The sequence below is a fragment of the Elephas maximus genome, chromosome 4 (genome assembly GCF_024166365.1).
Source record: "Elephas maximus indicus isolate mEleMax1 chromosome 4, mEleMax1 primary haplotype, whole genome shotgun sequence".
NCBI classification, from domain to species: Eukaryota; Metazoa; Chordata; class Mammalia; order Proboscidea; family Elephantidae; genus Elephas; species Elephas maximus.
This window is the reverse complement of record NC_064822.1, coordinates 55,269,495-55,293,262: the sequence shown is the minus strand read 5'-3', so window position 1 is coordinate 55,293,262 and position 23,768 is coordinate 55,269,495. Positions and strand designations below refer to the sequence as shown.

Sequence of the window (23,768 nt, the reverse complement as noted above, 5' to 3'; positions counted from 1 at the left end):
AAAAACAGGAGCTTTGTGAGATGGTTTAGGCCTAGCACGCAGTAACCCCAAAAATCTTTAGTGTCCTTATTCTCATAAAGCTGTAAAACTCTTGTAGAGGACACCTGTGTGTGGGGGTGGGTGGGTGGGGGTGCGTATGGGATCATCAGGGGTGGGAAAGAATACTTGCTGGTTAAGGTCTGGTAAAGTGACCAGAAAGTGCCAGGACACACAGAAGTTAGTGGACCCAAGTAGTGACAGCTGTAAATTATCAAATGTGATAGGAACTTGGAAAATGGTCCTTTTCTAGTTAGCTTGGTAAGAACTTTTCTCTCTCAAACCACACATTTGTAACGCCTTGCATAAGAAATCACAATAAAATCCACATAAACCTTTTCTTTTAATAAATAAAGCATATTTTCATGGTTTAGATTTTAAATCACATTTACAGATGAGCAAAGCTTCTAGGACCAACTAGGTAACGGTGAAGCTATTGCAGCCGGAAGGAATGCATGCCCCACATGCATTTTAAACTTAAAGCGCAGGAACCTGAAGGCAGAGAACACCAACACGTCACCGTTGAGACTAGGTAACTGGAGCCAGAAAAAGCGGGGGACCCAGTGAAGTTCATGCAACCACCATCTGATCACCTCACCTTGATGCTGCAGAACTGAAAGCTGTGTTCTTTTAAATGAACTAGAGTAGGCTCCCGATCATTTTAACTGAAACTTGCTCCTATTGGTAACAACTGGGCCAAGGGCACTGACTACAGTAGGGTATTCCATTGATAAATACAGAACAATATTAGAACGGCAAAGAGGAGGTTACACAGGTAATCTTGGTTCTTCAAATATCAGAAACTTCCATGTCGTATCAGTAAGAGTGGCATGAACTCCACCTCCAAAACGCTTAGTCCAAAAACTTCCTGTTGGCATTAGCACCAAACAAGGCTTCCCGTACTTCTGGCATCATCTGTGAAGAATAATTTTCTTTAATAAATAAGTGTTGTCAACTGGAGAACTTGGGAAGAACTGCTCATCTTAACCTCAGGCAAGTCATCAACCCCTATGTGGCTGGGCACAAAGCTAAGCACATCAAATATGTCCTTTACTTCTCTGAAGCACTGTAACAGAGTCCTTGGTAAGAATTAACTAATCACACGCTTGGAATTAAATCTGACTGCTTACAAAGCTTCGTAAAGAAGGAAGAGGATGATGAAAAACAACTGAAGTCATTACTGCCTAAGGCCTCTGTTATACTGTGATGAAGGGAGAAGAGATGAACTTACTAAGAGTTATTACCTCATCATAAACCTCATCTACATTCTTTCAGCAAATATTTATTGAGTACCTACTCTGTGTGGAGTGACTGAACAGAAAACTGAAAATGCAAGTTTGTGCACAAGCACAGCGAAGCACTTGTTATGGCAACTGAAAAGTCCTTAGGAGGATTCGGCCTCAAATTTCTATGGCTGTCCTGCCCAATATAGCAGCCACTAGCCACTGTGTCTACCGAACACTTGGAATGTGGCTAGCCTGACAGAGAAACTGAACTTTTAATTACACTTAAATAGCCAGATGTAACTGGTGGCTGCTGTATTGGGCAGCACAGCTCTAAGGTTTAAGTTATCAGAAAATCATACTCAAGGTCCAAGTGCTTTAGGTATAAAAGTTCTCGTACAAACAGGAAATCGCTCTTCTAAGTTAGCAATAACTAAGTTAGCAGCCATAGAAACAGACAACCACTACTGACAACTGCCCAGTATTTTGGAACAACTGGAATTTTTCCAGCTTGTTTCCTAGAATTCATTTACGCAAACCTGGAAACAATGGAAGAGCCGGCCGCCCTAAGGTAATTTCTTTAAACAAGTGTTCAGTTTCCATCATTCTTGCTGGAGAGAGGTCACCAACTCTACTTGTAGTAAAATGTATACACTGGAGTCCTAGGTAAACAAAACCCTTTTTCTGACCCCAAATCCTCCCTCAGGTGAATGGTGTCACCTCTGTAAATGCCACTGAATGCCTAATCCTCATCCCTTTTAAGAAAATATGAAGAGTGACAAATCCCAAATATCACTGAATGGAAAAATTTTCTCTGCCTCTTCAAAGTAACAACAGACCAGCTAAAGAGAAGTATTCCCACACTCACCTGCTGGGCTATGAGGTCCAGCCTGCTTTCCAGGGTGTTGGAAACCTTTATTTTACGATCCCCATTATAGATCTCAACACCACCAGCTCTACAGAGAACAGAGCAAAAAACAATTTTTATAAATTTGAGGAAGGCAGAAACACACATGGTTCACTTATTTTATTCCCTCGGAGGAATACCATTTTGGTGTGTGTGGAGTGTCTAAATAGTGTAAATAGCCAATAAACATAAGGAATAGGCTTAAAATTAACTTTAAAAGCTTCTGACAATTAAGGTATGTGTGTTGACGATAACTGTCATTTACTGAGTGCCTGCTATGTGCCAATTTGATTTTATGTTATAGCACCTGACTTAATTCTAACCAGCCCTCTCCAACAAAATGAAGAGGATAGAATTGAGTCCCATTTTGTAAATTAAGACAGATAAAGGTCACAGAGCTGATGCTGAGTGGTAGATTCAGGATTCATATTAGTCCATAAATTGCTACAAAATGACTTCACTGATAGCATTTGAAGATTCCACTTCTCAATATTTCTTACAGCCCAACACTGCTAATTACCAGGTAACTTTGATAAGGCAACACTTTTAACTGCTTTGTGTATCAGATAAAAGGTTATCATTGCCGCCTTCTGCTAAGCTCACCCTCAGAAAGTTCTGCCTCTAGCCACACCTCACTTCTGCCATTCCTTTCCTCAAAGTTCCTCAGCACTTCAGAGACCTAAGGTCAGCAGGTCAAATTTTATTACAAGGAACTTCAGTGAATGAAATGGTTTTACAGCATTAGAATTTTATTTCATCAAATACTGCTTGAAATAAGCAGGCCATCGGCCAAAGGCTGGGAATGGGAAAGGTTTTGCACATTTTCTGTGGAATATTTTAACAGACTACATATGACCTTAGTATTATTTTCTTACCCCTCTCTCCCGCTTTGTTTCACCTATCTTCAGTTTCTCTAAACAGACTATATATATTCTTCATACAGGCATGCTGTCATGGATTGAATTATGTCCTCCCAAAAATGTGTGTTATCAATTTGGCTAGGCCATGATTCCTGGTATTATATGACTTTCCTGTATGTTGTAAATCTTGCCTCTATGATGTTAATGAGGGAGGATGGATGGCAGTTGTGTTAGTGAGGCAGGCCTCAACCTACAAGATTGGATTGTGTCTTGAGGCAATCTCTTGAGATATAAAAGAAAGAAAGAGCAGAGAGACAGGACCTCATACACCAAGAAAGCAGTGCTGTGAGCAGAGCACATCCTTTGGACCCAGGGTTCCTGTGCAAAGAAGCTCCTAGTCTGGGCGAAGATTGATGAGAAGGCCAACAGAGAGAGAAAGCTTTCCCCTGGAGTTGACGCCCTGAATTTGGACTTTTAGCCTACTTTACTCTGAGAAAATAAACTTCTTTTTGTTAAAGCCATCTTGTGGTGTTTCTTTTACAGCAGCATTAGATAACTAAGACACATGGTTAGTTCTTTGCTAATCCTGACCCAGTGTCTGTGATAAATTCTTTCTCCATGTTGGGAGAGGGAGGGAAGGAAGGCTAACACTAAGTGAGAATGTCTACTGTGTGCCAAATACTCACTAAACGTAAACTTAACAAGGGCTTCTCACTTCATCTTCACAAACAACAACAAACAACAGAGCACTGACAGAAACTGCAGCAATAGTTGCAAGTGGAACACAACTACACCCCTGCTCCTTGTGGTGGAGAGCACCTTGCAGAAAACACACTTCCATCACAGCCCAGTGTTAAGTCCTGTCTCCCACTGAGATAGCACCCATGTTAAAGCAGGTATACTCCTTACATGTCCTCAGGCAGGTAGGCCTCCTGATCAATTTGGACATCAACATCTCTTTTGGTGGCAATTTTGTACATAGGGATTGCTTTTTGCACTGCAGCCTGGAAAAAAAGAAAGCTATGGGAGGTTCTGGCAGAAAACTATGGAGCAGATACCAAAAAAAAAATCAATACACTAAGTATACAAGTACGGATATTCCCATTTATTCCAAGTAAAAGAATACATGGAAGTGGGTTTTCACTGCTGTGCTACAGTGAGTGGGGCAAAACATAATTAGTGGCAAGCCTTGTCTTTGAATAATATTATACACACTCTAATACACATGTAAATAACATTTTCTTGAAGGAGTTAAAGCAACTTAAAATATTTTTCTGACTATATTACTAGCTGAACAAATTGATGCATATATTCAACTCTCGCCTGCTTCTCAAATCTAATGCAGCACCACTCTGGGGAGCTGCTCACCGACACTGGACACTGTGGAAGTTTCAGGAAAAAAATTTGCTTGTACCCAGCAGTATTTTGGTGCAATCCTAAGAAGACTAGCTGGCAACTCAGTCAGGCCTTCATTGCCTTGGTGAACTCTCCATTATAATGCCCAGCCCTCTCTTTTATGGGTTCACGAACAAGGCTGTCAGCACAAACATGGACCTAGGTCACTGAGGTGGTTTATACACTGGAACCACATTTATAGTGGACAATGTACAACTGAGGGGGATGAACACCTATGTTCTCTCGCTGGCACATTTTCTTTCCTAGGAGACAAGTTCCTTGGGGGAGACAAATCATAATGAGAATGTAAATGTACTGTGTATTACAAATTTATTTATAATATGAAATGTAATTGCCAGGGGACTAACAATTCACATCTTTGCCTTAAAGCAAACTACATGGAAAAAGAATAATAATCTAAAGAGCAACGTGATGACACAGAATCAGAGCTAGGGGAGTCCATTAACCAAAAACCAAACCCGTTTCCACTGAGTCAATTTTGATTCATAGTGACTCTACTGGACAGAGTAGAGCTGCCCCATAGGGTTCCCAAGGCTGTAATCTTTATGGAAGCAGACTGCCACATCTTTCTCCTGTGGAGTGGCTGGTGGGTTCAAACTGCAAACCTTTCAGTTAGCAGCTGAGCACTTAACCACTGTGCCACCAGGGTTCCTTTTGTCTGAAGCATCCACCTATTACTACGGCCTGCGTACCTGCCATGGGGCTAGATGGGCCACACCCACAGGCCGGGGCTGCTTCTCCTTAGACAGCACAGGGAGAAGGACTGCACTGGCTGCCTCCGGACTGTGTATTTTTCACTGCTGTCCAACCTCCTTTCTGGCACCCATGTTCTTTCTCTAGGTATGTGAATATATTTAACTAGGTTATAATTTATAGCCATGACTCACTGGCCTGGGAGTGGTTTGTCTCTTTAAGATGCCTACCTTTGCTCCAATCTAGTAGGCACTGCTTTTATTGTTTGATTTTTAGAAGATTATAACCCTATAAAGTTCCTATAAAGGGAGGAGGGCATTAGCTCAGATGGCAACTTGAACTCTTTAAGAAAAATTCTTAAGAGGCTTGAGTAAGATTAAATTAACAATATCCATAGCGTGCTAAGACTCCTCAAATTCCTATGGTAAGATGCCATCTATTAGAGCATTCACTGCATCCCTAACATTTTGATCTTAGAGAGAGATTTCTTCTAAGCTCTTTACCTTTACCAGAGGGAAATCCTGTTTTCTGCAACGAACAATCATCCGGGGCTCCAGCAACTGGTACAAACCCTACAGAATACAATCAGATGTAATTCTTAAAAAATGCAAACCATAAAATAAAGCAACAAAATAAAATATTTTTACAGTTCTTTTCAGAACATGGAAATAAGATCTTGATATCACATATAAGATAAATATATCCACTGCTCTGGTGGTATAGACAAAATTCATATGGCAGTCTTACATCAACCAGGCTGAGGACAAATACTATAATTAATTAAATTATGGACTCACAGCCTAGCGGTAAGCAATTAAAATGCATACAGTCTTTGGTCTAAACCCCAATACGGAAGCATTTTAGTGGCGAGCAAATTAAGGAAGTCTAAAGCTGAGGCTGTACGCAAATTTGACTCGAGTTATAAAACTCTGTAAGTCTGATCATACCAGGCAGACATTACTATCCTCCTATGCAACACATATTTCCATATTAGACAAGGAAAAGGAAAAAAGCTGAGAAAAAAGGAAAAACAGAACTGGTCTCTAACATATCCTGTAACTCTTCTAAGAATGGTGGCCAGAGCTGGCAGCCCTGGCCTGGAAGGGTACCTGGAGGACCAGTCCATCCAGCAGCACTTGGTACCTGGTTGTATCTTTTACCACCTTGCTGAGCCTCTGTTTTGCCTCATTTAGTAGGTCCTACAAAGAATGGAAAAGAAAAAAGTTATCTACACATCTGGGTAGCTGGCTCAGAACCCACTGTGAGGCTGGTCCTGTCCCCTGCCCAATCGCTTCACATTTCACCGCTAGGTTGTCATTCAATACATGCCCTGAAGATCTATGATAAATCAGACTCTGTTCTAAGTAGGTTGATACATGAAGCATGAAGCACCAGTCCTGCTCCCAAGGAGCTTACAGCTTAGTGGAAGAATAGCTCAGTTATCAATCGGTTTAGAAACCTACACAACTGACATGGAAAGATGATACAGATTTGAAAAACAAGTTATTCAGACAGTTATAAAATATGATCCCACTTTTATTAGGAAGCAAAAAAGATGATGCATATAAAGAAATCCAGAGACCAAAAAATCAACAATGTTTACCTCTGGGAGGCTGGATTACCAATGACTTAAATTTTCTTTATGCTAGTTTGCATTTTTTAATTTACTGTGGTGTTGATACATGTGACAAATTGTCATGTTTAATGGCAAACTAGTCAGACAATTTACCCACTGTTAAATATCTTCTTTATCTGTATAAAGTGTATATAACACAATTAGCAAGTGACAGAGCTGGGGCTCCAATCCAGACTGACTTCAAAACTCTACACTGCCTCCCCGTCTAGTTCTGGCTGCTAAGGCCTAAGGCAGAGAGTTAGTTGAACAATCTACCAGAAGAGTACAAGGGCAGCTGTTACTCATTTCTCCCCCACCCCAAGTTTTATGACTGAGACTCTCCAAGTGAGAACTGTCTAAAATTCATTCACACATCTAATTTAAAACAAATATTTATTTAGACAACTGCTACGTGCAAGTAGGAAACCCTGGTGGTGTAGTGGTTAAGTGCTACGGCTGCTAACCAAAAGGCTGGCAGTTCAAATCTGCCAGGCGCTCCCTGAAAACCCCATGGGGTAGTTCTACTCTGTCCTATAGGGTCACTATGAGTCAGAATCGACTCGACGGCAGTGGGAAGTGCAAGTATGCCAAAATTAAAAAAAAAAAAAAAATCAGGAGTACTCATTTCATGGGCCAATTAAATTTTTTTTTTTTTTACAAAATAAACAGTAAGATAAATTCAAATACCTCAAAACAGCACCACCTAGTATTTAAATATGGTATATTGTAACAAATGGTGGCTCTTCCATCCTCAACACACTTACTTTGCAAGGAAAAGTTTTTAGAGTCAAATCTGGTATTAGACAGCTAATAGAATTACAAACACACTCATGATTTATGAAGACTGTTGCAAACACGCTGAGTTCATTAGTGCATTCAAAACAATCTCCATATGAATTTTATTTTTAAACAGTAAGTATGCACTACTGTAGAAGGTTTTAAATCTGTGGTTGGACAACCCCCAAGAGTTTCAGAAAGGTGTTCTGAGGATCCATGTCATCCAAGATTGTCATGAAGGCTACTAAATTTCTATTTAAAAAAAAAAACAAATGATTGCTTAATAAACAGTATATCTCACATATGCCTTAACATTATCTTCACTGGATTAAACATCTAAATGAAATTCTTATATTACACATTCTAACGTCTCTAAAACACCACGGTGGTGCAAATGGTTAAGTGCTCTGCTGCTAACTGAAGGGTTAGTGGTTCGAACTCACTCAGCAGCTCCAACGGAGAAAGACCTGGTAATCTGCTTCTGTAGATTATACCCAAGGAAACCCTATGGGGCAGTTCTACTCTGTTACATGGGGTCCCTATGAGTCGAAATTGACTCAACAGCACCTAACAACAACAGGACACTCAAAACTATGTGAAAGAAAAAAATATACCTGGAAATAAAGGCTAACCACCCCAAAAATGAGTTATTTACAGACAAATAAATACAAAAGAAACTTCTCTCCCAAAGGGCAAAAATAAACCAGTTGACCTTAGTATCAAGTAATGAAGTTTCTGTCTACTTTAGAAACTTTTAACATGTAAACATTTTTTCTTCTTAGACTTCATTCTACATTATAATACATACTGTCCCCAAACCAAACATGAATGAATGCCCTTCACTGGTCAATGAATCATGTTTTCATCATTTATAATTCATTTTTAGTAAATTAAATGGAGCACACCGCTTGTTAAGTGGAGAAAAAGCAGGAATTTTGTATTGTAACTATTTTAAATAAACTTTAAAGTTCAGTCTTTCATATGCAGATTAATTTTTTCTTAAAAATCATTCTTTATTACATTCCACATAAAATTGATAAAATGATTAAAATTCCCAGAGTAGTTTGAAAGACTGAAACAAGTTAGCAGGCAAGTTTTGCTAATTTTATCTACCAAGCAAAACCAAGTGCTTTTAAAGTTTACAACAAAATGTCCAAACAGGACAATCATTTTTCTTCCTCTTCTAAATATTACTAGATGACAGTCACTTTTTTCTTCCCATTGGTGGGATCATCTTAGTGGTTATACTAGTGTTGGCTCTATTTCGCTTCCTTTCAGTCCTTGGCCAGCTTTTACCATAAGCATTTAGCTAACAGAGGTATTTATATGACAACTGCTATTAAAGGAACTCACCAGAGAAACGGTAAGGCCATTACCCTTCTAAATATATTGTATGTCATTAGCTTTAAGATTTTTCCAGTCCCCAAAGACTCAAGAGAAAGCAGAATCTCAGAATCTCCCCACAGCAACAGCCCTTCTCAAATGTATTCTGCATAAGTCAGACTAAACCATCATAGCAAGAAATATTTAAACAGTAATTCATGGCCTTACAAAGATCTAGACTAAAGACAAAGGGTTATAATTCTGAGTGAGACCAGAAATGGAAAGAAGTGATACAAGAGCACTGTGAAGAATGTCTTCAGTTCAAAGGAAAAATACGTATTTAAAAAAAAAAAAAAAGTGAGAAAACTTATTTTTGGGGGTATCAAATAAACTGAGAATATCATGTGCCTTGACATTTTCAGAATTAAAACTTCTCAATGACACAGTGAAATCATTAAGAGTTGTTAATAGATAAATAACTTTAGGTGTCCATCAAAACAACCTAACCTCTAGAAGTTTTATTAGCTAAATCCTAATAGCCTGGGAATACAGCCTTTCAAATGGAGGAAGCTTATAGGCACAGGATTTGAAGCATATACTTTATAAAACATTTAGCCGACAAAGATCTCAGCCCCTCCCTACCAGAGATCCCTCAACCAATTTTCTCTCTGTGCTGGAATCAATCAGAGATGGACCGTATGAGTACGGTGACACGTTTGCTCTAAGAGAATAACATTACATAAAAATCAACTTGTAAAGGGCAGTATTAACTATGTCTAAAAGTAACCCACATTGGAAAATAATCTGGAAATCGGTAATTGAGGAATTTTATCACCATCCAAAACTCTAAGGATGTAAGGAGGTCTGAATAAACCAAACTCCAGCTAAGAAGGCTGAAACTTAGTGGATATAAATCCAATTGACCCTTTTTCTAAGGAGTGTTCCCGTCGCTTAACAGCTACGTCACTAAAAAAAAAAAAAAAAAATTTACGTCACTAGAGGTGAGTAAATTATGATCAATGTTGCAATCACGAATATCCTAGTGATACGCTTTGGTTTGATTTTAAATTCAAACAACTTTCAAATTATAATCTGGCTCCCAAAGCAGCTATTAAGGAGATGGCTCTTCACTGTTGCATACCTCATTGTAAAATACTGCAGCTCGTATTTCAAATTATATACCAGTATTTTGAGTTTGGTATTTCTGCCCACCTAAACCTAACTGCCACTAAGGATCCTGGTCCAGAAAAGCAGGAAACCAAAGCATGATGATGATGACAACATCAAAACCATGTCTCTCGAGTCCTGCCTAGACTGAGGGGTCAGCTGGCCTCCCTAGAAGATATTTCTATCGCATATCTCTTTAACCACCACACTAGAAAGCTCTATGTCAGGACTAATGAAATCAGAATTTAAATAGTTCTTTATTTTCCTTTTCAAAGAAGACATAAATAAGCTGTGAGGTTTAAGAAAATGATAATAAAGAACTATCATTTATTCAACTGTTTTGTGTCAGGAGCTATACTAGTTACTTTACCTAGGTTATCTCATTTAATTCTAAGTAACCTTCAGGTAGGTGGTTTTCCATTTTACAGGTCAAGAGGGTGGTTGGTAGTTGTTAGGTGGTATCAAGTCAGTTCCAACTCATAGGAACCCTATGTGCAAGAGAACAAAACACTGCCCAGTCCCGCACCATCCTCACAATCATTGCTATGTTTGAGCCCATTGTTGTAGTCACTGTGTCAATCCATCTCATTGAGGGTCTTCCTCTTTTTTTTTTTTGCCCTTTTCTTTCCATTTTTACCTAGTTCTGTATTTTTCTCCTTCTACCTTGTCATTATGTTTTTATTTTAACTGCTTGACAACCCCCTTCTTTTCATAATTTCTTATTCTATGGATAAAAACTAGAAATAAAATGTTTTAAAATAACAATCCATGCCAAGCATGTGTGTACTTTGATCTGTGTGTAACCCTGTCTGAAGAAGCCCTGGTGGTACAATGGTTAAACGCTCAGCTGCTAAATGATAGGTCAGTGGTTCATACCCACCAGCCGCTCTGCAGGAGAAAGATGTGGCAGTCTGTTTCCATAAAGATTTACAGCCTTGGAAACCCTTTGGGGCAAGTTCTCTCTGTCCTATATGGTGAGTATGAGTCAGAATTGACTCGAAGCCAACGAGTTTAGGTAACTGTTTGACCTATCACTTTATTCTTTGTTTTCTTATCCTTCCAGTCTCTTATTTATGTGGTTTGCTAAACTGTATGTAACTTGATGGAAAGAAGTTAACTGGAAAGGAAAGAACATCTAGAATAATTAAAAACATTAAATGTTTTATTTTCACACAATTCCATTATAAATCAGAAAGATAAAAACTCAAGTTGTGTACACTTGGACTTCATGTGGCAGAAAGAGATGAAAACACTGACAGTCCACATAACCAAACTTATTTTTTCTTTGCATTTTTTAAAATTAATTTTTATTGTGCCTTAAGTGAAAGTTTACAGATCAGTCTCTTACACAAAAATTTACATACACCTTGCTTTTCACTCCTAATTCTCTCCCTCTAATGAGATAGCACAGTTCTTCCCTCTACTCTCTCTCCTCGTATCCACTCAGGTAGCTTCTGGCCCCCTCTGCCCTCTCATCTCCCCTCCAGACAGGAGATGCCAATATAGTCTCATGTGTCCACTTGATCCAAGAAGCTCGTTCTTCACCAGTATCATTTTCCATCCCATATTCCAGTCCAATCCCTGTCTGAAGAGTTGGCTTTGGGAATGGTTCCAGTCTTGGGCTAACAGAAGGCCTGGGGACCATGGCCTCAGGGGTCCTTCTAGCCCCAATTTGACCATTAAGTCTGGTCTTTTTACGAGAATTTGGGGTCTGCATCCCACTGCTCTCATGCTCCCTCAGGGGTTTTCTGTTGTGTTCCCTGTCAGGGCAGTCATCGGTTGTAGCTGGGCACCCTCTAGTTCTTCTGGTCTGAGGCTGACGTAGTCTCTGGTTTATGTGGTCCTTTCTGTCTCTTAGGCTCATAATTACCTTGTGTCTTTGGTGTTCTTCATTCTTCTTTGCTCCAGGTGGGTTGAGACCAATTGATGCATCTTAGATGGCCGCTTGCTAGCATTTAAGACCCCAGACACCCCTCTCCAAACTGGGATGCAGAATGTTTTCTTAATAGATTTTATTATGCCAATTGACTTAGATGTCCCCTGAAACCATGGTCCTCAAACCCCTGCCCCTGCTTCACTGGCCTTTGAAGTGTTCAGTTTATTCAGGAAACTTCTTTGCTTTTGATAACCAAACTTCTTAAGAGGCCACACATACTGCCTTCAGTTCCTCACCTGACACTACTTTTCATTCATCTGGCTGTGGGCCTTCATCATTCCAATTCCATTACAATTCACCTTGACTGCTACTTAGTTTCCAGGGCTGCTCGAACAAGTCACCACAAAGTGGGGGCTTCAAACAACACAAATTTATTCTTAGGGTTCTGGAAGCTAATAGTTCAAATCTAGAGTATTGGCAGGGCCATGCACTCTCTGAAGTCTCTGGGGAAGATCTTTTTCTTGTCTCTTTGCTTCTGGTTGGAGCCCTAGTTGTGCACTCATTAAAAGCTCTGCTGTTAACCAAAGGTTGTAAGTTCAGATCCACCAGCTGCTCCCTGGAAACACTATGGGGCAGTTCTACTCTGCCCTATGGAGTCCCTACTAGTGGGAATCAACTCCATGGCAACCAGTTTTTGTTTTGGTTTTTGGGTGGGGCTCTGCTTCTAGTAGCCTCAGGCATTCCTTGGTTTGCAGCTGCAGCATTAACTTCTCAGTCACATGACCCTTTTTTGTCTCTCCCTATCTCTTTTCCTCTTTTATAAAGACAGCACTCAGATGGGATGAGGACTCAATTTACTCCAGTTTGACCTCCTTTAAAGGTCTTTAAAGATGTTAACTGATAACATCTTCAAAGACCCTATTTCTAGACAAGGTCACAGTCACAGGTTATGGGGGGGTTGGGGGCGTCAATTCTGTCCACAACAATTGCCAAATCCAAAGATCACTGTGCTCTTCTGTGATTTCCTGAAGCATTAAACACTAATTAGACTACCAGTTTGTCCTTCAAATTTTCTGTCCTCTTGGTTTCTTATTCTCCTCCAACTTGACTGCTTTTACCCTGTTTGTTTCCCTAGCAGTCTCTTATTTTCTTGCCTATTGAATTTGAAGCTTCTCAGTTTGTTTACATGGCCCTCTTCTCTTATACGTAAGGAACCCCATAGGGTTTCCAAAGAGCAGTTGGTGGATTTGAACTGCCAGCCTTCTGGTTAGCAGCCACAGCCCTTAACCACTATGTTACCAGGGTTTCCATTTATTTACTTAGAAGAATTTAAAACAGCTTATAGAAACATATCCAATAAAAAATTTAAATTAGATATAAAATAAATCAGAAAAAATAACTAACAAAATACAAATAAGTAAATGAAAAGATCCAGGCAAAGAGAAAATAAGGATAAGAAATAACAAGTTAAAACTTACTCCACAATGACAATGAGCAACAGAGGAAGCAGCAGGCATCCCAATTTAGTTCCTGAATATAATTCAAATACCTTTAGAGCTTCTTGACTAAGTGATAAGTTTCTGTAGGTATCTGCCCTCTTCCTTGAATGATGCAATACTGGTTTTCTTGTTTCTAACTTCTCCCTCCCCTGTTATTAGTCTACACACCCATAACATGAGCCCTACTTATGATATTTCACACCAGGAAAAAAAAAAAAAAAGACAAAACTAAACAACTTCAATGACTGCCCATTCAAAACAGGTGAAGCTCTTTACTGTTGTATTCGTGGTCCCTATACTAACCCAACATTCTACCTCTCTGGACTTATTATAAGTCCCTGTTGCCCTCATAATAATTTTATAGCTAATAGGAGCTAATTACTCACTGTGATAAGGTCATCTCTTGCTCTGAGGACTTTCAGTCTTGCTTGATTCATCAAATTGGACATCTGACTGCAAAAAGTATGGAAAAATGGTATCAGTACAGCATAAAAAACAAAACAAATATATAGCTTCCTATACAGTACAATGAAGATTTGGTAAATGACAATTCTTTTCCTTCTGATGACCAAAGAGAACCCCAATGAGACACATTTGGTGGTTGCTACCAGCTTGTTTTCAAAGATAGGAAATACTTATTGAGTGCTTACCAAGTGACAAGCACTTTCATATCTGTTATTCCAACTAAAATTTTCAATAATCCTGTGAGGCTTGCATTTTTACAAATGAAGAAAGCAAAGTTAAGCCACTTGCCCAAGGTCAGAGAAACAATATGCGGTCAAGTCAGGACCTGAACCCTATCTGCATGACTCCCAAGCCCCTGCTTTGTCCTCTTGTCCCACAGACCTTAGAAACCTTTTTTAGCTTAATACTGTGACAAGGATCTACTTACATTTTCTTCTGCTGCTCAATTTGCTTCTCCTTCTTCTCATAGTATTCCATAATCTTCAGTCTTTGGGTTTGCACAAGACGACCTTTCTCAATGTTGAACTCTTCTTCTGCCTACCGGGGGATTCATTCATATGAATTCATTTCATCCAGATCTTTTAAATTGTGGTAAATATACACGTAACACAACATTTGCCATCTCAACATTCTTCACATGTACAATTCAATGACACTAATTGCATTCATCATATTGTGCAACCGTCATTATTCATCTCCAAATTTTTTCATCTCCCTTAAAAGCAGCTCAGTGTTCCCCTAAGCAGTAAGTCTCCCTTTCCCTCTCTCTCTTGCCTGCCCCTGGTAACCATTAATCAACCTTGGTCTGTATACACTTGTCCATTCTAGGTATTTTATATAAGTGGAATCATACACTATTTGTCCTTTTGTAACTGACTGATTTTATTCAGCATGATGGTTTCAAGATTAATTTGTTGGTGGACATTTAGGTTGTTTCCATCTTTTTGCTATCGTGAATAGTGCTGCAATGAACACCAGTGTACACGTACCTGTTTGTGTTCCTGCTTTCAGTTCTTTTGGGTATATACATTACATCAGATTCTGATGAACAGTTCTATTTTTAAGGAGCTGATGATCAAGGGTATTTGGCTATTCCATATGTAAAATGGGGACTATATTGTGACCCTTGTCTTCAAAGAGTACTTCTAATTTATTCAGAAATAAACACCAGCAGTTTTCATCATAAACAATGAGCCAGAAAATGAAAAATCTGACCAAGCATAATAGCACCCAGCAGCAAAGTTACAAAGGACACAATCTGATAGAAGATTATGTTCATGAAGAATGTATTGTGTACTCTAAATTTAATCCATTTGTTTACTAGTGGGGTCTGAAAAGAACACAGAACTGAGAGTTTAGAAGATCTGGGTTACCACCTATGGAATCTGATAGGTCAACTCATCTCAGTCTTAGTGTCCTCCCTTTTAAAACGGAAAAAAAAAAAAAAGTATTCTTTCTTCATACGTTGAATAAACAAGATAAATGTGACAGACCTTTTAAAATTATAAACCATTATAAAAAGTTATTAGTTTTATTGGTGAAAATTACTGAGCAATTACTTTTCTGTGATTTCAAGCAGTAAAAAATTGTAATTTTGGAAAAATTAACTGAATTTGTTGGTTCAGGATGTTTGATGTTCAGCACAGGCACTTGAGCTCTTCTGTGATTTCCTGAAGCATTAAACACTAATTAGATTACCAGTTTGTCCTTCAAATTTTCTGTCCTCTTGGTTTCTTATTCTCCTCCAACATGACTGCTTTTACCCTGTTTGTTTCCTTAGCAGTCTCTTATTTTCTTGCCCATTGAATTTGAAGCTTCTCAGTTTGTTTACATGGCCCTCTTCTCTTATACGTAAGTCCCAATCTCTCTCCTGAGACCCTTACTCATACCTGTTCACCTGGATTCCTTATGCAATGCAAACTCAAAGGTTTATCATCATTCTGACTCATAGAGACCTTACAGGATCGAGTGGAATTGCCCCATAGGGTTTCCAAGGAGCAGTTGGTGGATTTGACATAAATGGTTAACATCTTATATCTATACCTGTCATTGGAAATAAGTACAGATGACAGTGGTATACAAGGTGAAGACAACTTTAAATAATAATGCATTTACCTATTTGATCCAAAATGAATTTCTACATTTGGTCCAAGAAGAAATAAAGGACATTAATACTGCAATGAGTCTATGACCGTCAAAGCAACATTAAATAACAGCCTGGCAACCATTACATATTAGCGGAAGGAAAATAGTCTCTTTTTTTTGTTCTTAAATGATAAATTAGTCAAATGGTTCAAAGTTTCAGAAAGTTTTAGTCCTGGAGTACCATGCCCATACAATGTTAAGGCTGTCCTGGTAAGTAACAAATGTGTAACTAAAGTAGAATCAAATTAAAAGGATGATGAAAATAAAACAGACAATACATTCTAATCATAAATTAACAGCAAACTTTTAAAACGTCTGTATGACTACACCTAGGGAAAAGAAAAATTCAATGCACTGTTAGGGAAGGTAAAGTGGTATAGATAATGTATAACTGGAAATGTCTATAAAAATTTTAAATGCTGAAGGAATGTCATCTTTGTGATGGACAGGCTTTCATTTTATACCTCATGTACTTCTAAACAGGAAACCCCAGTGGTGTAGCGGTTAAGGGCTACGGCTGCTAACCAAAGGGTTGGCAGTTCAAATCCATCAGGCGCTCCTTGGAAACTCTATGGGGCAGTTCTACTCTGTCCTATAGGGTCGCTATGAGTCGGAATCGACCTGACGGCACTGGGTTTTGGTTTTTATATTTCCCAACTATTTCTTTTTTCGGTAATGAGCACAGATTAATAAAGAAGCAAAAACAAACAAACAAACATAAAATACTATACCTTTCCCTATCTAATTATCCCAGTCAACCACAGATGCTAAATTTCTGAAGTATGGATTCCATGAGAAAAGTAACCCATCCATTTCTATCCCCTATCATAAAATTATAGGACACTTAGGGAAACCCTGGTGGTATAGTGTTAAGCGCTACAGCTGCTAACCAAAAGGTCAGGAGCTCAAATCCACCAGGCGCTCCTTGGAAACCCTGTGGGGCAGTTCTACTCTGTCCTATAGGGTTACTATGAGTCCAAATCAACTCGACAGCAACGGGTTCGGTTTTTTTTTTTTAATTGGCAATCAGAAACAATCAGAAGGAGAAATTTATTTTTTTAACTTTAAAGATACTTATATTCTTATATCAAACCCGTTGCTGTCAAGTTGATTCTGACTCAGAGACATTCTTATAGTCCTATGCAACATGTAGCTAAACGAGTTTACTTACAATACTATTTAACAAGGCAAGACAACATGAAACTGTGATAACTTCTTAAAATTAGAAAACAGATGCTCACCTTTGCATCTATTTCTTCTGCCTTCTCATTGGCTTCTTGTTCAATAAAAGCCATCATGTGCTTAATCTATGAGGAAAAAGAAAAGATTATTTTTGAATTTAATGAGGAGAAAACATGACATCTATGTTTTCTGATTCATTCAACAAGCACACATTATTAAATATTATGTGCTAAGCTCTGTGTACAAAGATAAATGCCCTCAGGGAATTTACACCTGGAATTTGCACTACCAAATGAACAAAATGCAATATACAACGTTGTTGTTAGCTGCTGTCAAGTTGGCCCCTGAATCATGGAGCCCCATGCACAACAGGATCAGACCACTGTGATCCATATGGTTTTCACTGGCTATTTTTGGAAGTAGACTGCCAGGCCTTTCTTTCTTGTCTATCTTAGTCTAGAAGCTCTGCTGAAACCTGTTCAGCATCATAGCTACATGCAAGCCTCCACTGACAGATGAGCGGTGGCTCCACATGGGGTACACTGCTGGGAACTGAACCGGGTCTCCAGCATGGACAGTGGGAGTTCTAACACTGAACCACTAACGTCCCCTGCGATATACAATAACAAAGATGAATGGGACATCATCCTACTCTCAAGGAACTCAGAGTCTATGGGAGAGGGAGGTCACATCGCACTTCAGCCAGCATCCCTTCTTTTCTCCATCACTAATGTGTCCAAGAGCTATCTATGTTTACTCTTTTTCAACTTCCTTACCTCCTACTCTCACCACACTTCAATCTGACTTCTGCCCCCTTCACTCCACTAGAAGTACTCTCATAAAGTCACAACACTCTCTTTGCCCTTAAAACTTGGCCTAATCTTACTTGATACGTTGATGAACTTTCCCTTCTTGAACAATCTCTTCCCTCTGGTTCCATGACTTCCTCCTCTGTTCTTTGGTTACTCCTGCTCAGTCTCCTTTGGGGTCACTCATCTTCCACTGCTTCCTAGACAGCTCTTCTTGGATATACTACTCCCAGTAACCTCAAATTCAACATATTCAATACTGAACTCCTTATTACTCCCCTCCTCCCCCCACTTTGATCTCTATCCTGCAGCATCTCTAATAGTACCAACACTCAATTTTGACTCTTCTCGTACCTCAATCCTCACATCCAATCAATCACCAAGTTCTACCAAATCTCCCTTCCAATAGTCGGAATCAAACTGACGGCACAGAACAATAATCAGTAGTTCTTTAATTTATCCACATTTCTGTACCTTCACAGCCACTACTCTAATCCCTGCCATCATCATTTCTCAGACGAATTATTTGAATAGCTTCCAAATTTGTTTTCCTGCCTCCAGTCTTCTTCCTTCTCTAATGTACTCTACACTGCAGAGAGAGCTTTTTAAAATGTCTTATCAAGTATCACAACCCCTCCCCAGACTTCTCACTGCCTTTTAAGATAAAGTACAAAGATGTTAGAAGGTCAATGATGTGATCACTGCCTACTTTTCCAGCATCACATATAATAACCCTTTCCCACTCACTGCTCTTCAAACTCTTAGTTCCTGCCATACTAAGCTTATTTCAGTTTTTCGGTTCCTTAAAGTCATCATTCTCTTTCTCACCTCCAAGATGTCAAACAAACTGTTCTTTCCATTTGGAACACCCTTCTTCCCCTTCTTCATGGGAAACTTCTCAGCCCCAGCTTACTCAACTGTCACCTCCTGTGGGAAATCTCCTCTGAGCCCCTCATCTATGTGCCTTAAGACACTCTGTATTTCCTTTATCATGGCACCTAAGCACAGATTAGTAATTACTTGCTTACTTGTCCCTATTCCCAACTAAATTATGAGTTAAGCCAAAAAAAAAAAAAAAAAAAAACCCAAGCGAGTTGCCATCAAGTCAATTCCAACTTATGGCAACCCCTTGGGTGTCAGAGTACAACTGTGCTTCACAGGGTTTTCATGGCAGTGGGACAGTAGTTTCATTTCACAGAGGCACTACCGAAAAGAAATAACGTACTAAAAAATAATTATGTACAAGCCCAAGGTTATGAATTCATTTTGATTATTGCTCAATTTCTCCCACTAGGTTCCATCAGTATAGGAATCTTCTCTGTCTTTTAGACCACTCTAACCCCAGAACATGTAACAACTGTAAAAATAATACGTGCTCAATAAATACTTGTGAGTGAATGAGAATCAGTCAGGAATTTCAAGCCTTCTGAGGAGTACAAGGTATCCCAGATACTCTTTCCGGTTTAACAATCGGGAAATGATTCCCATAGCAGCTTCTCCATGTAACACAAAGATACCATAAATCTAAGGCACACATATGTGTACAATATGAGTTAAGAATACAGTCTTCTGGCATCAAAGTCTTAAAGAAGGCATAGTATGGTTTTAAAAGGGGCAGATTTATTCTTTTATCAAAATTATTATCCTACTACTCTTGAAAAGCCAAAATAATTTTGATAGCCAAAGCTTGTTTATAAATAACACAACACTAATATAAAATCTCAAGCCTAGAAGTATTTGGCATAACCAGTACAGAGCTCATTTATGGAAAATTATTGTGACCTTGCTAAAAGGATGACCAGGTTTGTAGGGTAGTGGGGGTAGTGAGGAAAGGTGTCTCCATAAATTCAGTATGAAGCCTTGCTGAACTTATTCAGTCTGGAATTTTACAAGTAGTTTAGCTAAATACAGTAATCAAAACAGCTGTTTACAAATGCTACAAAACACATTCTGGCCTATAAAGGTGAGCTATTTCAAACCTGCATTATCTGCCTTTATTGCTGCTGCTGGACCCTCAGCTACCAGATCTAACTAGATCAGCATGGCTTAGAGCAAAACACACTGATTTTAACTCAGGTCAGAGAAGCCTTACTATTTACCAGTCAACACAGTCATATTCAGGCTTTCAAGAGTTCCAAGATAAGAAATAGCCAAACCCTTAAGGACATTTATGCCACCTAATACAGAAAATCTTAGTCTTTAAAAGCATAGCTTTCTTCTTCCTGTTAACCCAGTAATTAAGCTTTTTGAAAGGTTGAATTCCTTTGAAAATTTGATGAAATAGATGACCACACTCCCCAAACAAAAAAGAAACACACACACACACAAATACTTTGATACAATGAGGAAAAAGTCAGGGAATCCAGGAATTATTAAGCGCCTAGTATGTGCTTGGCATTTGGCCTATTCACTATTGGGAACCCAGTGAACAAAACACACTATTTTCATGGAGCCTACATTCTAGTGTAGAAGGGTACAGACAATACATAACATTTCTTCATTCTTTCATCTCACAGAAAAAACAATGATTTGGTCTAGATTCCAAGAAAATACATTGCTTTGCCTTTATATCTTTCTGGCACAGCCTTGCTATGTGTCGATTTCAGCTCATCGCGACCCCATGGGACAGTGTAGAACTGCCCCATAGTATTTTCTTGCCTGTAATCTTTACAGGAGCAGATCTCCAGGTCTTCTCTCTTGGAGCCACTGAGGGGGTTCAAACTGCCAACCTTTCAGTTAGCAGTCAAGCTTTTAACCATTGCACCACCAGGGCTCCTGGTGAAGGCTTAGTCTTCAGTATATTGTAACAAGAGGGACAATGAAGGAACAAGAGGAAGAGAATTAGTACTAAAATTGTGACTACCAGAGTACGTGGAGGGTCTCGCACCTTTCTACCACATCAAGTTTATCCCTATTAAAAGCCAGAAGTAGTGATGACAAATGTAAAAAAAAAAAAAAAAAAGGCTCACTATTCTCTAAGAATATTAGAAGATTTCTTAAATTTCTCTGCAGATACTATTTTTATTAACCCTCTTCCCCTCTGTGATTAGCTCTAGAATCACTGAAATGAAGAAGCATTCCATTCTTCCTAGTGCATATTAGGTTAAGAATAAAATGACCCCTGGACATCCTTTTGGCTCAGTAATGAAGTCACTCTTGAGGTTCACCCTTCAACCAAAGATTAGACAGGCCCATAAAACAAGACTAAAGGGGCACACCAGCCCAATGGCAAGGGCTAGAAGGCAGCTGGGGACAGGAATGCTGGTAATAGGGAACCCAAGGTCGAGAAGGGGGTGTGTTGACATGTTGTGGGGTTGTTAACCAATGTCATAAAACAATATGTGTACTGTTTAATGAGAAGCTAGTTTGTTCTGTAAACCTTCATCTAAAGTACAATAAAAAAAAGAATAAAATGAAAAGGCATTTTCAAGGAAATGGAAACTTCCAAGGAAAAAAGCATTTTATCCCATTGCTCATCTAAGAAGATTCATAAACCAGTGTGCTTTAGTCAGAGAATTTTCCTAGTACTTCAAAAAGAAGTAGGGTTAGTTCTCTAAACTGTGCAGAGATTAAATAGCAGACTTAAGCTTCCTCCTCTGAAAAATCTTACTGGCAATATGACTACTAAATATACTACTAAAGGCAAGGTCCCTGGTTTCAGAATATCTATTGACAGGACAACCCCGTTTGTCGCGTTTGTTATAGGTCTATCAAAGCCTATTCCCCTGAAAGACTTTTGCATTACAGTATTTCCTAGAGCCCATAGTCTTGAAGGTACGGAACGTTTTAAAAAACTAAAAAAGTTTCCCAGTACCGAGTATACACCTGGCAAAGTTGATGTAGGTTCAAGACTTCCCTAACGATTCTTTCCATAAACCTTGACTCATCTAGTTTGTGCCAAACACTGTTAGGTGCTGCGGCTCATAAATGGACGAAAAAGAGAAGTACCAACATGTGACAAATATTAACATACTGACTCGTGGGAGTCAAACCATTACAACTCATTATAATAGAAGAGACTCCTCTACGATGACGATTTTAACAATTCATAAAGCAGACGGCCTCAAAACAACATTAGCGGCAGGTCTCTTCCCTCAGCACTTTCTTTCCTTCCATATACCGTAATCCCTTCCCTCAGAGTTAAAAATAAGGGAAGGGGCTGTTTTCAAACGTTGCATAGATCTCGGCTCTGTCACGCACGAAATACTCAGGGAAAACAGGCACTGGGCGATCAAGGAGGCGGCGGCGCGCAGGCAAGTGGGCAGCGCGCAAGACCCACGCAGGAGTCACACGAGCTACGGGTTAATGCCGGTCAGCAAGTCACCCTCCCGCAGACAGACCCGAAGACTTGGGAAAAGGGCCCTCCTCCAGCATCTGAGCTGCTCAAGGCCCCCGCCCTCCCTGAGCCCGGGCCTCAGCCCACCACCCCCAGAACCCGCGTCCCGGCTTCGCGGGACCCAGCCCCAGGCCCTTACCTGCTTTTGCACGTCAGCATCGCTGAGGGCCATGGCGAAAGATTTGCTATGCAGGTGGGCAACAGGCTGGAGTTTGGGTTTGAAGGGGGCGGTGGAAGGAACTAGAGAGGAAAACCCAGCGTAGGTTTCGGCTTTATAACCCTGGCTTCCGGTTCCTGCCAGGTGACAGCGCAGCCCATCCCCCAAGCTTCTTCTCAGCCAATGGGAGAAAAGCGGACTCCGGGAAGTCCCGCCCCCGCCCGGCTCAGGTTGGCTCTTTCTTGACTAGGCGTTTGCGCAGGCTGCCCCGCTGCGGTGTCCTTTTATATCACTGGCTCTTGCCTTCATTCTGCGGTGCTTTCCTGAAACGCCTGCTGCCTTGTAGAAGACAGAAAATGAGTTCTGGCGTCTGAAATTAGTCATTAGTTACCAGGCCTTTTTTTTTTTTTTTTTTGCCTCTTTTAATAGTTCCTCAGACTTTGTCTTTCCTGACATTGATATTTTTGAAGAGGCCAGGGCGGTTGTAGAAAGTGCCTCAATTTGGTTTTGTCTAATATTTAACTCATTATTAGATTCAGGTTGTGCACTATGGCAGGAGGACTAAACGTGTGACATTGTGTCATTAGCGCATCACAGCAAACAGCACGTGTCAGTTTGTCCTTTTAATGAGAATAGCACACATTTTCAAGAGTTTTGCAATATGCTACCAAGTTGTTTTCCAGTTGTGTTCCTTGTAGTGTGTGACGGAGTGTTACACTTATCTGAGAAGACAGGTATGTTGGATAAGGAAAGAATTTAACCACCAACCAAAACCAAACCCGTTGCCGTCGAGTCGATTCCGACTCATAGCGACTGTCTATATGACAGATTAGAACTGCCCCATGGAGTTTCCAGGGAGCACCTGGTAGATCTGAACTGCTAACCTTTTGATTAAAAGCCATAGCTCTTAACCATTACACCAACCAGGGTTTCTGGATTTAACCACAGGACAATAGAATTAACGGGGCAACAAGTTAAAGTTGACCTTAACTTCATCAGTATTCTGATAACTGAGCTAAACCAGATGATAGGATTGTTTCTTTCACTTTGTTAATTTTTGCATTAATAACTTCATTCTTCACTATCCCAAAGAACAGATTCTTAGGATTATGCCTTGCTTTGGTATTCGTAGGCCAGAATAAGGTAGCATTCACTCATTTGGATTACAATCCCCCTCCAGTTTATTTTTAAAATATTCTGCAAATAATGAGTTGGGGAGTGAGAGCAGCAATTTAATACCACATATCAAATAGGTTTGGAAATATGCATGTACCATGTGCTA

At 39.6% G+C, this 23,768-nt stretch overlaps 1 protein-coding gene across 1 annotated transcript; it reads right to left on the bottom strand.

The window, feature by feature from the left end:
- Positions 1-360: 360 nt before the first annotated feature.
- ATP6V1E1 (ATPase H+ transporting V1 subunit E1) lies at positions 361-22,631 on the bottom strand. The gene is made up of 9 exons (XM_049882119.1): positions 22,469-22,631; positions 17,244-17,309; positions 14,285-14,394; positions 13,779-13,845; positions 6,245-6,334; positions 5,639-5,707; positions 3,936-4,030; positions 2,128-2,215; positions 361-951 (listed from the first exon to the last, which is right to left on the bottom strand). The coding sequence occupies exons 1-9, from the start codon at positions 22,499-22,501 to the stop codon at positions 889-891; spliced, it is 681 nt and encodes a 226-aa protein (XP_049738076.1). The 5' UTR covers positions 22,502-22,631; the 3' UTR covers positions 361-888.
- Between the last annotated feature and the right edge of the window lie 1,137 nt (positions 22,632-23,768).